The following is a 13,731-nucleotide window of genomic DNA, read 5'->3' on the forward strand; positions in this document are numbered from 1 at the left end:
ACCAGCTTCCCCCTGTGCACACTCCAAGACTGGCTGGTTTCCCAAGGTCCTGGTCTTATTCCCATGGTCCCAGTCTTAAGTCCAGTCCTCTGGACTTAACCCCTGACCTCTGACCTTAACTCTGGTCCAACTGGACTTGACCCCTGTCACCCAGCCTTGACATTGGTCACCCAGACTTAGCCCCTGTCACTCAGTCTTGAAGCCTGGTCACCTGAGGGTAAACCTGTACTTAACAGTATATTCTGATTCACACTTGTGCAAGTCATTTCATCATGTCTAGGTCCTGCTCTAGAGCCCCTACCCATGACCTTGCCCCTCAGCACTCTGCACACCCCTGGCCCTATGTTCCTAGTGGTTGAAACTTAATGCATCCATTCCCTCACTCCTGACCCCTGTCTTCCACTCATTTTTGCCTGACTCTGGACCAGCCATGTCAAGCCCTGAGTTGGACTCACCATCCAGACTCACCACCAACCTGGGTTCATGCCTGAGCCCACTTCTAAGTTGGAATTACCCTCTGGACTTGCCCCTGAGCTGGCCTCAACAACCAGACTCACTTCTGTTAGTTCCCCTGAGCTACCTCTGACCCCTGGCTGGTCACCCTGGTCTTCACCTTGGTCTTTACCTCAGTCATCCCAGCACTCCAGCCCATGGACACTGGGATCACATCACTCATTTGACCTCCTGGCCCCCTGATATTGGTCTCTGGACCTCTGCACACCTTTGGTGCAGCCCTCAGGCCTGGACTTGGCCAGTCCCAGCCCTCAACACCTTCCCTGTTCCCCATCAGCACTCAGCTTCAGCAGTTTTTGGTCCAGTCTCCACCCTCAGCCTTTGCTTCACTGGCCTTGGCATCCTGGACCCCCAGCCTCCAGTCTGTCTGCTACCAGCCTTCCTGGCTTTGGTTTGGCTTGTCCACACTCACCTGGACTTGTCTAAAGCCAGTCTGCCACTTCTTTCAGCCTTCTGCCCCTCACTACTGGCCATTCTGGCCTTGGTCAGATTTGGCCACCTCACCCAGACCTGTCTAGACTGGTTACTGGCTCTTAGACCAGTCCTGGCTTTCCTTGAACCCTCCTATTCCTCACAGACCCCTCCTGGGTCCCCAGTCCCTTGTCACATGTCATAGCCGTGCCTTGACCCTGGCCAGACTTGGCCTCACACTTGTTCAGTCCAGCCTTGGCCTTGCCAAACTCTACCTCCAGTTGGTCTAGCACAGTCAGCACTGCTTTTTAGTGCTGTTACTAAGTGTCATCTCAGTTGAGCCTGCCTCAGCCTTGTTCCCAGCCCACCTTTTCTCTGTCCTGGTCTCCTGTCACCTTTGTCATGTCTTACTAATACTTTTCTTACCAATTGTCTTAGCAGTCCTTGTGAGACTGGCATTACCAGTCTCCATACTATAGCTTGTCTCCAGTATATAAACCTGTAGATACTCAGCCTGTACCTCTTCAGTCTGAAATCAAATAAGTCCTCTCTGAATTCTCTGCCTCTGCCTCAGACTCAGACTCAGACTGCAACCCATGCAAGGGAATAGCACTGCTTCCACAGTTGCTAAGTCCAATCAGTCCACCCCCTGTACTTCTGCTCCCCTCCTGCTCCCAACCCTTTGGCCTTGCATACCTGCATCAGTCTCTGGTCTGGTCTTGAACCTGGACTTCACAGACTTGACATCCCAGCCTTGGGAAGAGCAGTTGTCCATCAGACTTGCTCCTGGCCCTTGGTTTGGGTGGTCCCAGCTTGTGTATGACACCTCCATTTCAGTCTAAGACTGGTCTGCTGGCCCTCTGGCCCTTAGCCTGGTCCCTGACCTCTTTTCTGGCCTCTCTTCTCACTTGGAGGTGCCCCTGGGCATACCAGCCCTTCTCCTTTCCTGTACCTGCCTCTCCAGCCTCAGCATGGTGCTAGTCCTTTGGACTTGCTCCTGGCCCCTGATTGTCAGTCTAGGACTGGTCTGCCAGTCCTCTGGCCCCTATCCCTGCCCCTGACCTCATTTCTGGACCCTTCCCTGTCCTCTGTCTATTCTGGGATCCTATCTGGGTTAACAAGTTGGTAACTCTGCACTCCAGAAGCCAAAACCAGTGGTCTCAGTTGAGACAAAACAATTAGAGTCAACCCCAGGATCCTAACTGGGTCAACAAGTTGGTAATCTGTTACACCAGAAGCCAAACTGGTGGTCTTGGTAGAGATGAATCAATTAGTGCAACACTCTGGTCCCCTTAGCAGTCCTCCTGGCTTGTCCTGCCAGACCCCAGCATTCCCTCAGCCTCAACCTGGTTTGTAGCCCTGGACTGGACTTGCCAACTCCAGTCCTCCTGCTGTTTGTGTCCAGTTTTGTCACCTCTGGACTCCCTTATGACTGGTCTTCCCTCCCTCACTAGGCCTTGTCAGCCTTTGTCTGGCCTGTCACCTCTGGCATGTCACCTCCAGACTCTCCACTTCCAGTCTTTCCTCCCTTGTCTGGCCTGTCATTTCCAGACTCCCTCATAGCCCCTGACCAGTCTTGCTCACTCTGGACTTCCTTCTTTTGGCCAGCCTCCCATCTCCAGCCTCCTTCAGTCTCTGATACCCTTTTGATAGCTCTGTGCTACTCCCTTGTCACTCCCTCAGCCTTTGGGCTTGTCACTCATCCTGGAACTACCCCTGTCCTCTACCCTGGTGCTATGGCCTTGACCTAGCATCTCTTTCTGGTCCTTGGTGGACCCAGCCTTGGTTCTCTCTCGGTCTCCAACCCCCTGTTTAACTGGCCTTGTCAACCCATTAGGAACCGAAGTACCTAGGTTGTAGAGAAGTGACTAGCCCACTCAATAGGCACCTGTTGGTGGCCAAGTGTAGTGCAGTCACCTATCCCTGCCTAATGCTAAAGTTTGCTAACCCCCCTGATGTCAACCCCACCTTGGAGCATAAATTTGCTTGTAAGACACCCCAGGCTTTGGCCCATCTGACAAACCCCTGACTCTGCTGGTCCACTTCCCAGCTCACCCACTCACCCCAGAACTTGTATGTTTGTGAGGCCCCTTCAGGTGCTAGCTAACCCCTCACCTTCCCCCTAACCATCACCACTGTCACCCCACCGTTAACTCTGGAACTCTGGTCCTACCCATTCTCCTGACTCTGGTCTTACTGGTTGTCTTTGACCTGCCAGCCTTCACTTGCCTTCTTGTTTCCTCTTGGGCTCTGGTTCCAGCCTTCATACCCTTATTTTCAACTCCAACACTCCTTACTATCCCTGTACCAGTCTGGCCTGCTCTGCCAGTCTTGTATTTCCAGTTTTAAAGCTTTTCCTGGCCTTGAAAAAACTTCCTGAAACTGGTCTTGACACCTGTTAAGCCAGTCTCAGCATTCTCAGTACTCAGACTTACAACTCTGGTGGTAGTACTCCTACTACCCACCTGGTACTCCTCTTGATGGTCCTGGCCCACACCTTGTACCCCTGTAGACTTGGGAAGTCTACCCTAAGAGGTGGATAAGGGACCTCACTAGCATCCTACTCTTTCCCAAACCCCTGTCCATTACCTCTCCAGTACCCTCAGCACAACCCCACTCAGTCCCTGCACACCAGTCCCCAGTTTCCTTGGCCTGGTCCTTGCATACTGAAACACTCCTGAACCACCCACCCCTGGGTTGCTCCCAGCCCTTGCCATTAGTATTGGTACTCTGGTCTCACTACCTCAGTAGTCCTCAGCCTCAGTGATTATGTGTCCACTGGTCTCCCTGGTCTCAGCATCCTGTTGTCAACCCTTTGGCTGGATAACCCCTAGGCCCCATCTGGTCCCCAGACTCCCTGAACCAGTCCTCCAGTGACTCTTGGCCCTTGGGCTTCTTGCCACTGGACAACCCATCCCTGACCAACTTCAGACACCCCTAAACTGGACTCAACAACCAGACTCACCTTTGGCTGACACTCATAGGCTTCATTGCACTGGTCTCATGACCTGCCAGTCCCCAGTTCATGCCTAGCTGTGTCAAGTCCTCCAATCCTTGTCCAAACCAAACTCTAGCTGTCCTAGACAGTCCCCAATCCCTTGCTAGAAGCTTGTCTGGCCCTTTCCATGGTGCTTGGCACTCAGCCTTTCCACTCCCAACCTTGGGTTCACACCTTGCTACCCTGGTTACCCCAGTCTCAGTGTTAGCCTGCCAGCCTACACTGTTTTGGCCTCTGGTTATCAGCCCACCAGCTAGATAGCACCTCAGGTCACCTCTAACCACCCCAAACCCCTCTGACTCCTTCAGAATGGCCTTCAGCCAGCCACTCCAGCCTGGTCTCCCTTTGGATTTCTGGCCTTACAGCCATGTCCCAGTCTCCCACCAGTCTTTCTAACCCTTCTGGCCTTCACTGGCTCCTGGCTGGTCCCCACCTGGCTTTTCTAAGCCCTCTCTGACCATTAGACCAGTCTTCAGCTGGCCCTTCCAGTCCTCTCTCATTCCAGACCAGTCCCCACCTGCCCTCTCTGACCCTCAGACTGGTTCCTGGCCTTCCTGGCCTTCTGTCCTCTTGACCAGTCTTCAGTCTCACTGTTCCCTCCAGACAACTTGCTTTAGCACAACTGGCTTTAGCCACTCCCAGTCTCAGTCTCTGGCTTTTGCCACCCCTGGCCTGAGCCACTCTCAGTCTCAGCCTTCAGCTTTGACCCCTGCCTCTAGCTCCAGTTTCCTGTTCCCCTGTTATACATTTTCTCAGTTTTCTGTTATATGTTTTCTTTTTCTGTAGATACACACTTTCAGACCCCATGACCCCCTGCAGCAGACCTTGGACCCATCCCAGCCTTCTCAGCACTTCTTGTGACCCTCAGTACCCTTGCAATGCACTCCCAGTCCAACCAGTGCATTCCTAGACTGGTTTCCTGGCCTTCCCTGCACCCACCCAGCCTTTGTGTCACTCCAGTGCCACTCAGAAGCACATTAGTACACCCCTGGTCCATCTTTTTGTCATCTCCAGACCTCTCTGGACTCTCTCAGCCTCCATGTTGCCCTGAACCAGCTTTGAGGCACACCTCTGGTCCTAGTGACACATCCCTGGTACATTTGTTGGACATTACTGGTCCTCTCTGTACATTTTTGGCCTTCACTTTTGCCTGACCTGGCTCCAGAGTGCACCTCTAGGCCATGTCTCGTCATTCATGGCCTGTATGTTGCCTTAACCCAGCCCCAAAGTGCAACTCTGGCCCCCTGAAACACTGGCTTCAGCTTTCACTGTCTCTGGAAACCCCTGTCCAGCCAGTCTAATCATTTCTGACTTGGCTTTGCCTTGTCCTGACCTGCTGAATCACCTGGCAGCATCCCAGACTGGTCTCCAGCCCACTTTTTGTCACTTCTCCAGCCTTGGGTTCCCAGAACACCCCTCAGCCTTGACCCTTGTCCCCAAACCTGGCTTGTGCCATCCCAGTCTGAACTACTGAACCTCTGGTCATCACTGCCCTGTTTCCTGGCCCTCTGACTCACCCTTGGCACTGTGTGCACACTTGGACTCACTGTTAGTCATGCAACTACATTGTGTAACCCTCTGGGCATATTTCCCTATGGAACCTCAAGGGTTCAGTTCCTAAGAGGTGGATACTGTCATATCCATGACTCTTGGACTCAATCCTGGTTCAGTCTGGACCCCTAGCCCCTATCTCCAGTCAAGTCCAGTCCTGGTCTGGCCTAGAAAACCCAACTCTGGCCCTAGATAACCCAACTCTAGCCTGAATAACTCAAGTCCAGTGTTTTACCCCTATCTCCAGTCCATTCTGGCTCTCCCAGCCTTGCACTGCTCTGCCCTGGTCCTCCCAGGTCCATGTCCAGGTGACCTGGACATAACTCCAGTCTGTTTTCCATTGTTTGTACTATATTTAGTCTAGTCCCCTTTGCTGATCTTGCTTACTGTACAAACCTGTGTCTGACTCCAGTTATGCTGGTCACCCAGACTTTGGCTATTAGCCTCAGCACAGCCACTGTGGCTATCCTCACCTTGCTAATCATCTCACTAATAGCTTATTAACAAGTCTGGCTTTATGTTCATTACCCTAGACTGGCCTTGTGTATTTAACCCCTGTACATACTTTGTAGCACCTCAGTCAGAATATCAACTTAGTATTACCCTCAATTCTGTAATACCCCTTAAGTCTACCCTATAGCTAAGGCTGAGCCTTAAGCTATCCCCAGCCCCTGTCCCAGACCTCTCCCTGGCTTGCCTAAGGGTACAGCACATAAGCTGAGACCAAGGGAGGTAGATCCAACCCCAGACCAGCTTCCCCCTGTGCACACTCCAAGACTGGCTGGTTTCCCATGGTCCTGGTCTTATTCCCATGGTCCCAGTCTTAAGTCCAGTCCTCTGGACTTAACCCCTGACCTCTGACCTTAACTCTGGTCCAACTGGACTTGGCCCCTGTCTCCCAGCCTTGACATTGGTCACCCAGACTTAGCCCCTGTCACCCAGTCTTGAAGCCCAGTCACCTGAGGGTAAACCCATACTTAACAGGAGGTCAAATGAGTGATATGATCCCAGTGTCCAGTACAGTAGAACCGGACCAAGACCACTGGGATAGAGTGCTGGGATGACTGAGGTAAAGACCAAGCATGAAGACTGAGGTGACCAGCCAGGGGACAGAGGTAGCTCAGGGGAGCTAACAGAAGTGAGTCTGGTTGTTGAGGCCAGCTCTGGGGCAAGTCCAGAGGGTAACTCTGACTTGGAAGTGGGCTTGAGTGTGAATCCAGGTTGGTGAGTCTGGCTCAGGGGCTGACATGGCCAGTCCAGATTCAGGAAGAAATGAGTGGCAGGCAGGGGTAGGAGCAAGGGAGTGGATACATTAAGTTTTGACCACTAGGAACATAGTGCCAGGGGTAATGCAACCCAGGGTGTGCAGAGTGCTGAGGGTCACCAGTTACCTCTCTGCTTTAGCAGAGGTCTCCAGGTTGGGGTCCAGAGGCAGATGAGAGGTATCCCAATGAGTCCCCAGCAGGCAAGGTCATGGGTAGGGGCTCTAGAGCAGGACCTAGACATGATGAAGTGACTTGCACAAGTGTGAGTCAGAATATACTGTTAAGTGTGGGTTTACCCTCAGGTGACAGGGGCTAAGTCCAGGTGACCAAAGTCAAGGCCAGGAGACAGGGGCCAAGTCCAGTTGGACTGGAGCTAAGGCTGGAGGTCCAGACTTAAGACTGGGAGTGTGGGAATAAGGCTGGTAGCATGGGAAACCAACTGGTCTTGGAGTGTGCACAGGGGGAAGCTGGTCTGGGGTTGGATCTACCTCCCTTGGTCTCAGCTTATGTGCTGTACCCTTAGGCAAGCCAGGGAGAGGTCTGGGACAGGGGCTGGGGATAGCTTAAGGCTCAGCCTTAGCTATAGAGTAGACTCAGAGGGTAGTACAGAGTTGAGGGTAATACTACATTGATATTCTGACTGAGGTGCTATGTAGTATGTACAGATGTTAAATACATGAGGCCAGTCCAGGGTAACAAACACAGAGCTGGACTTGTTAATAAGCTATTAGCAAGGTGATTAGCATGGAGGACAGCCATAGAGGCTGTGCCAGGACTAATAGTTAAAGTCTGGGTGACTGGCATACAGTAGCTCACAAAATTGTCCCAGTGTTTGCATGTTTTTCATTAATCATGGTGTAGCAAGTGAACTGTCATTATTGAGTCAAAGGTGTTGGTTGATGGATCAAAGCTGCTGGCCATGGTTCTCTGAGGAGCCATATCACCTTGTTTACAAGGTCACTCCACCCTGAAATCCATAATGCTTTTTTGGTCAGCCATGACTATCATATTTTGGATCTCTGCAGTGCACTCCGCCACCTCCAAACACCAAAGTACTGCCATATGCGATGTCACAAGACAGATGCTCACTGATTTACAGTGCAAACGATGCCAGCCCCCCCTCCCAGCTTGAACATTGAGGGAAGATGTCTGTAGTTGGTATGACCTCCTGCTGTTTGTGCCTATCTCATCTCCACCTCAAAAGATCTCTCTCAGGTTATGAGAGTGCTCCTACAGGAGTTCATCAATTATGGGAAAGGGTGGTAGTGGAGTGGGGGAAGATTTCTGTGGAAGAGTGTCAAAAATGGATAGAAAGCATGCCTAGAAGGGTTGAAGCAGTTATCAAGGCCAAAGGAGCTCATACCAAGTACTAGATAGTTGGATTTTTATAAAGTCAAAAAACTGTCAGCATGACATGTCATATTCAAATGGTTACTATTCTATCCAAATCACTTAATTCTTGGACCCATAGAAAGCTAAGAGTAAGTACTTTATTTCATACACTCATGGTTTAGGACTAGGGTCAGGGGTTATTGCATTTAGTCATAACTAGTGTAAAACATGCAAACATGTGGACAGTTCTTTGAGCCACTGTATATACAGTACAGGGGCATTGCCTATGGAAAACAAGGTGCAAACACTTGGTAAGTGATTGGTAAGTGATAAGTAAGGAATGTAAGTGGTGGGTAATCATCTTAGAAAGCATTGGTGAGCATTGGTAAGGATAAGTAAGCCAAAAGGCAAAGAATCAGTAAGCAAAGTCAAAAGATTGGTAAGTATTGGCAATAGGTGAGTCAAGGACAGTCAGAATGTCAAAGTATGAGTCAAGTAATGTCAGGAACTGGGAAAGTGCACTGGAATCACATTAGGGGGAGGCTGTGCAGGTCACATCTCGAAGAGATTGCTTCTAGGCCAAGGTGGGATGACAGAGAGGCAGCACTGATTTGATGGCAATATAGTACATCCAAAAGTGGACAGGGTGAGTCAGATGTCAACAGGGGTCAAGCTTTGGGTGTCTGTGGGGTGACAGGAACATAGGGGATCACAACTTTCCCCCCCTAACTGTCCTCTCAGTGACACAAATAAAAACTTCATGAATGAGGCTCCATTGGAAGAGAGGATGAAGGGGGAGCATCTTCTGCTGTATCTTGCAATAAGAAGGCAAGATGTGTGTCATACTTGTCATGGATGTGATCAGGGAGGGTGGAGAACAGTAGATTATACTGTAGCTGTTGCAGTTTTGGAAGAATGATGGATGAGATTGGTATGAAAACATTGCAGGGAGCAGGGAGGAAGGATCCATATGCTTCTTGGACTGGAGAGACTGAAACAACCACATAAGACCTTTCCAAGTGAATGACAGACCTGAGGCAACCAAAGAACATCCTCCTAGAGGTCATACTAACAAAAAGAACATGCTGTCAAAGCTGGATGGTGTCACACACCAAAGGTGTTTGGTGAGGTGGACATGGATACAGCTGATGAATGAAGATGAAGACCATAGCCCTCATGTGAAGAAGGACAGCCAGAAATGTCAGCAGTCATCCCTTGCACAAGAATGAGTCATCAGTGCCAAAGAAAAAGGAAGGAAGTGGGTTAAGTGCTGATAAAAATTCTTAAGCACCCATGTATGACATTCTGGTTTTTGACATATCTCCACCAATTCCACAGATACCAACACCATTCCCACACTCACTTATAGTACTCAGCCATGCAATCCTACCTTCCAAAATTGGAAAGGATTTGCACACTCCACATGTTTCTACAGCACTCCCTCCAAAAGACACTCATTTTGCTAATTCCACTGATATGGCTGCCTCCATGTCAATCATTTTTTTTGTCCCCTTTGCTAGGGACCATGGCTACATATATCTACCAGGAGTTCCTACCAGCTTCTGTCCTGAAGTGTCCTGGTACATCCCATCCTCATCTGCCCAGGGCTCAGCCTCACCAGTTGATGCTGTCACTGATCACAAGAACCTGGAGTACTTTTCTACCTCTATAGTACTCACCTGCCACCAAGCTTGCTGGTCAGAATTCCCATCCCAGTTCAATATGATCATCTGTTTCAGGCCAAGTAAGCTTGGGGCTAAGCCTGATGCCCTAACTAGACAATGGGATGTCTACCCCAAAGAGGGGGATAGTGGCTATGCCTGAGTGTACCCACAAAAGCTGAGACCAGTCTTCACCCAGGAGCAGCTAGCAGTCTCCCTTCATGCCACTTACCTTGAGTACCTGGTCTTATGTGCAGTTGCCCTAATGGATGTTGAGAAGCTACACAGTGATATCCTGACCACACTGCTAGACAACTGGTCTCACAAATCTGCCTGTCCAACATGTCTGATCCCTGGTGGTCAGTAGATGACACCAGTTTCCTTCAGCTTGATGGAAGGATCTATGCAGCAGACTCAAATGATCTCTGCCTTTGGGTCTTGCAGCTTAAGCATGACCACCCCCTGTCTGGCCACTTTGGCCAAAACTATACTTTCGAACTCATCTGGTGTGAGTATACCTGGCCCAGCCTCAGGACCTTTGTCAAGGACTATGTCCAGTCTTGTACAGCCTGTGCTTGGGCTAAGGTTCCCCACCACCAGCTTTATGGCCTCCTCAACAACTTCCAGTGCTGGAGAAGCCATGGAATTCCATATCAATGGATTCATCAAGCAGCTTTCAGCCTCATCCAGCTTCATGGCCATCCTCATAGTAGTTGACCAGCTTTCCAAGCAGGCCATCTTCATTCCCACCCATGGCACTATCATGGCCCCAGAACTTGCCAAACTGTTCCTACTCCATGTCTTCTCCAAGCATGGAGTGCCAGCCCATGTAACCTCAGACCAAGGCTTGGAGTTTGTGTCACACTTCTTCTGGTCACTTGGCAAGGCCTTGGATATGCACCTACACTTCACCTCAGGCTACCACCCTGAAGGTGATGGCCAGACTGAGAAGACCAACCAAACTCTTGAACAGTACCTCTGAGTCTATTGTAACTACCAACAGGATAACTGGGCCAACCTACTACCTCTGGCCAATTTCACATACATCAATGCCCTTAGTGCCACTACCGGTGTCTCTCCCTTCTTCATTAATAAGGGCTACCACCCTAACATCTTGGTATACCCAGAGTGTGACCTCACCTCTGCTTGGGCTCATGATTATGCAGTTGACTTAGACTCACTGCACCAATACCTACATGAGGAGATGACCCTCACCCAACAACACTACCAAGGCCTGGCTGATGTAAACACATGCTGGCTCCAGACTTCAAGGATGGTGACCAGGTGTATGTCAAAGCCAAGTACTTCTGGTCAACCTGGCCTTCCAAGAAGCTCTTGGAGAAAAACCTTGGGCCATATCTGGTCATAGCCAAAGCCAGTACCCACTCATTCACTCTGCACCTACTGGACTCAATGCATGCAGTACACCCAGTCTTCCATGTTTCCCAACTCAGCCAGCCATTCCTAATACCATCCCAAACTGGATTCAGCCACCACCCCCACCAGTTGAAGTTGATGGTGAACTAGAGTTTGAGGTGGCTGAAATCCTTAACTCCAAGGTCAACCAGCATTGCCAATGTTGGCTTCAATACTTAGTCTGGTGGACCAGCTATGAGGGGACTGATGAAGAAACTACTTGGGTACTAGCTACAGAGCTGGACAATGTGTCTGAACTTGTACAAGAGTTCCACTCCTGCTATCCTGGTAAACCCAGCCCATACCAATGAGGACTGGTTTCAACCAGCTTCAGCTTTCTTTTCTGTTTCCCTACTGGTATCTAGTTTCCCTTGATCTCTTACCTACCTTGTTTTCCTTTTTCTTGTTTCTCTTACTTTACTACATGAGACCAAAAACCAGACACCAGACCAGACATTGGCAAAAGGAAAAAGTAACAAGCCCCTATGCTAAGTTACTACTCAGCCTCAGCCATGACTTCATCCTCCCCTTTGGCCTCCTCCTCCTCTTCCTCTTCACCCTCAGCCTTGGCCTGCAGCCAGTCAGCCTCCTTGCACAACTCATCTAAGTTGAGCTCAGATGAGCCCAAGTCCGAGGGGGTGACTGCCACCCCAAAGCCATAGGACTTGTTGAGTATTGACCAAGTGCATTGGCAATGTGGTCTGAGTTTTCAACCACAGTCTCATGAAGCTCAAAGAGGCCTGCCAGGTTGTTGGAAATGAGCCCCATGATGTTGATAAGCCACTCAAGCTTGTCCTCTAAGCCCAAGAACCCCCCTGCACTGGCCTTCCTCACCCTGCTCCCACTGGCCTTGGGCTCATTGATTTCCAGTACCTCAATTGGCTTTGACTTTGCCTGCTTCTTCTGGCTTGGCCCAGACTCAGGCATCTTGTCATCAGCTTTCTGCTTCTTCCCTTTGTTGACCTTGGAAGTGGCCTTAGGACTGGCCTCAGTGTCCTTCCTGTCCCTGGGCCACTGGCACTTGCCCTTCAATTGGTTGCACTGGACACAGGTAACCTGTTTCTTGTTGCCATCCACAAGGAACTCACAGACAACTTTCACCCAGGTACAGTGAGTGCAGCTAAGAGGTGTCTTAGACACAAATACACAGGGAATGAGAAAAGGACTCACCCAGTGTGAGTCAAAGTGTGGTTCAGTGGTGGAAACCAACCAAAACCAACACAAAAGACAACAAAAGTGAGTGGTGGTGTGCCTGTGCAGTACCTAGATGGTAGAACCTTTGATTTGGTGTTAAGATATCCACAAACTGAGGCCACTTGTGCCCAGTGTAAGAGACTATTATTCAAGGGAATACTACATAAGACATACCTTGTGCCCAGTGTAAGAGACTGAAGAAAATTTCACTGGGCACACAACAGTAAGTGCGCAAAAATGATAAACAAAGGTAAACAATAAACAAAAGCAAACCAAGGACACTTAGAGTGAAGCTAAGTGTCCACTACATGTCTGTAGGGTTAGGTAGAAATAACACAGAGGAGAAATGCAGTCCTGAGGTGCACAGGCACCTAATATGAACATTTGGGTGGGTTTTTGCAAGCTGCAACACTCAAAGACAAGTGCTGAGGGTTGGGAGTGCTCCTGACAAAGAGGGAGCAAGAATATGAGAGATTGTGATGGGGTTGAAGAAGTTTGTGGGGTTGCAGAGGGGAAACCCAGAGAGGAATCTGTAGGGAACCTCAGTAGTCAAGCTACTGTATTGAGTATAGTACCTGTAGGGAACTATACAAGTTAGTAAGGATCATCTATCTATGTAGAAGTGTGCTCACCCTCAGTAGTCTGTCAAGCTACTGAGGGACTATGTAAATTTTACTAGTGTATGGGTGTGCTCTAACAGCTTATGTAAGTGACACAATCATGTACCTAAGTCCAAGTAAGGACAGGGGTCATTTCACTCCAACAGGGGTAGACTGATGTCAGCCTACAGAAGGATGAATGACAACTTAATTCAATGTCCTAAGCTGCACTGAGCTCAGGGAGGACTTGGAGCAAAGTATATCAATGATAGACAATGATAAGCAAAGTAGACAATAGTTAGACTCTTAATAAAGTCTCAACTATTGAAGCTGATGAATGAATTACTGAGTGATGATGAAATGCAAGCAAGAGGGGCTCTCTGATGTCTTCTTTGTTCATATTAGGTGCCTGTGCACCTCAGGACTGCATTTATCTTCTGTGTTATTTCTATCTAACCCTACAGACATGTAGTGGACACTTAGCTTCGCTCTAAGTGTCCTTGGTTTGCTTTTGTTTATTGTTTACATTTGTTTATCATTTTTGCGCACTTACTGTTGTGTGCCCAGTGAAGTTTTCTTCAGTCTCTTACACTGGGCACAAGGTATGTCTTATGTAGTATTCCCTTGAATAATAGTCTCTTACACTGGGCACAAGTGGCCTCAGTTTGTGGTTATCTCAACAGGTTATGAGCCCCGCGCTCTAGGATTCTCAGCACTCGTTGGTCGCCACGTAATCCACCTCTGCGCAAAACCTCGACCCAAACGAACCACACACTCGCTCGCTACAGCTC

At 49.6% G+C, this 13,731-nt stretch overlaps 2 protein-coding genes across 2 annotated transcripts; both read right to left on the bottom strand.

Moving 5' to 3' along the window:
- Positions 1-348: 348 nt before the first annotated feature.
- On the bottom strand, positions 349-987 carry F5J12DRAFT_781683 (uncharacterized protein; the record flags this gene model as incomplete). The annotated part of the gene is made up of 4 exons (XM_051742590.1): positions 349-419; positions 476-602; positions 626-776; positions 926-987. The coding sequence occupies 4 exons, from the start codon at positions 985-987 to the stop codon at positions 349-351; spliced, it is 411 nt and encodes a 136-aa protein (XP_051601263.1).
- Positions 988-2,374: 1,387 nt separating this feature from the next.
- Positions 2,375-4,422, bottom strand: F5J12DRAFT_781684 (uncharacterized protein; the record flags this gene model as incomplete). Its single annotated transcript, XM_051742591.1, has 8 exons — positions 2,375-2,559; positions 2,639-2,773; positions 3,222-3,319; positions 3,360-3,430; positions 3,478-3,659; positions 3,753-3,841; positions 3,890-4,175; positions 4,320-4,422. 8 exons carry the CDS (start codon positions 4,420-4,422, stop codon positions 2,375-2,377), a joined length of 1,149 nt encoding a protein of 382 aa, XP_051601264.1.
- Between the last annotated feature and the right edge of the window lie 9,309 nt (positions 4,423-13,731).

Source organism: Pisolithus orientalis, assembly GCF_024613125.1.
Source record: "Pisolithus orientalis strain OTSU chromosome Unknown F5J12scaffold_9, whole genome shotgun sequence".
Taxonomy (NCBI): domain Eukaryota; kingdom Fungi; phylum Basidiomycota; class Agaricomycetes; order Boletales; family Pisolithaceae; genus Pisolithus; species Pisolithus orientalis.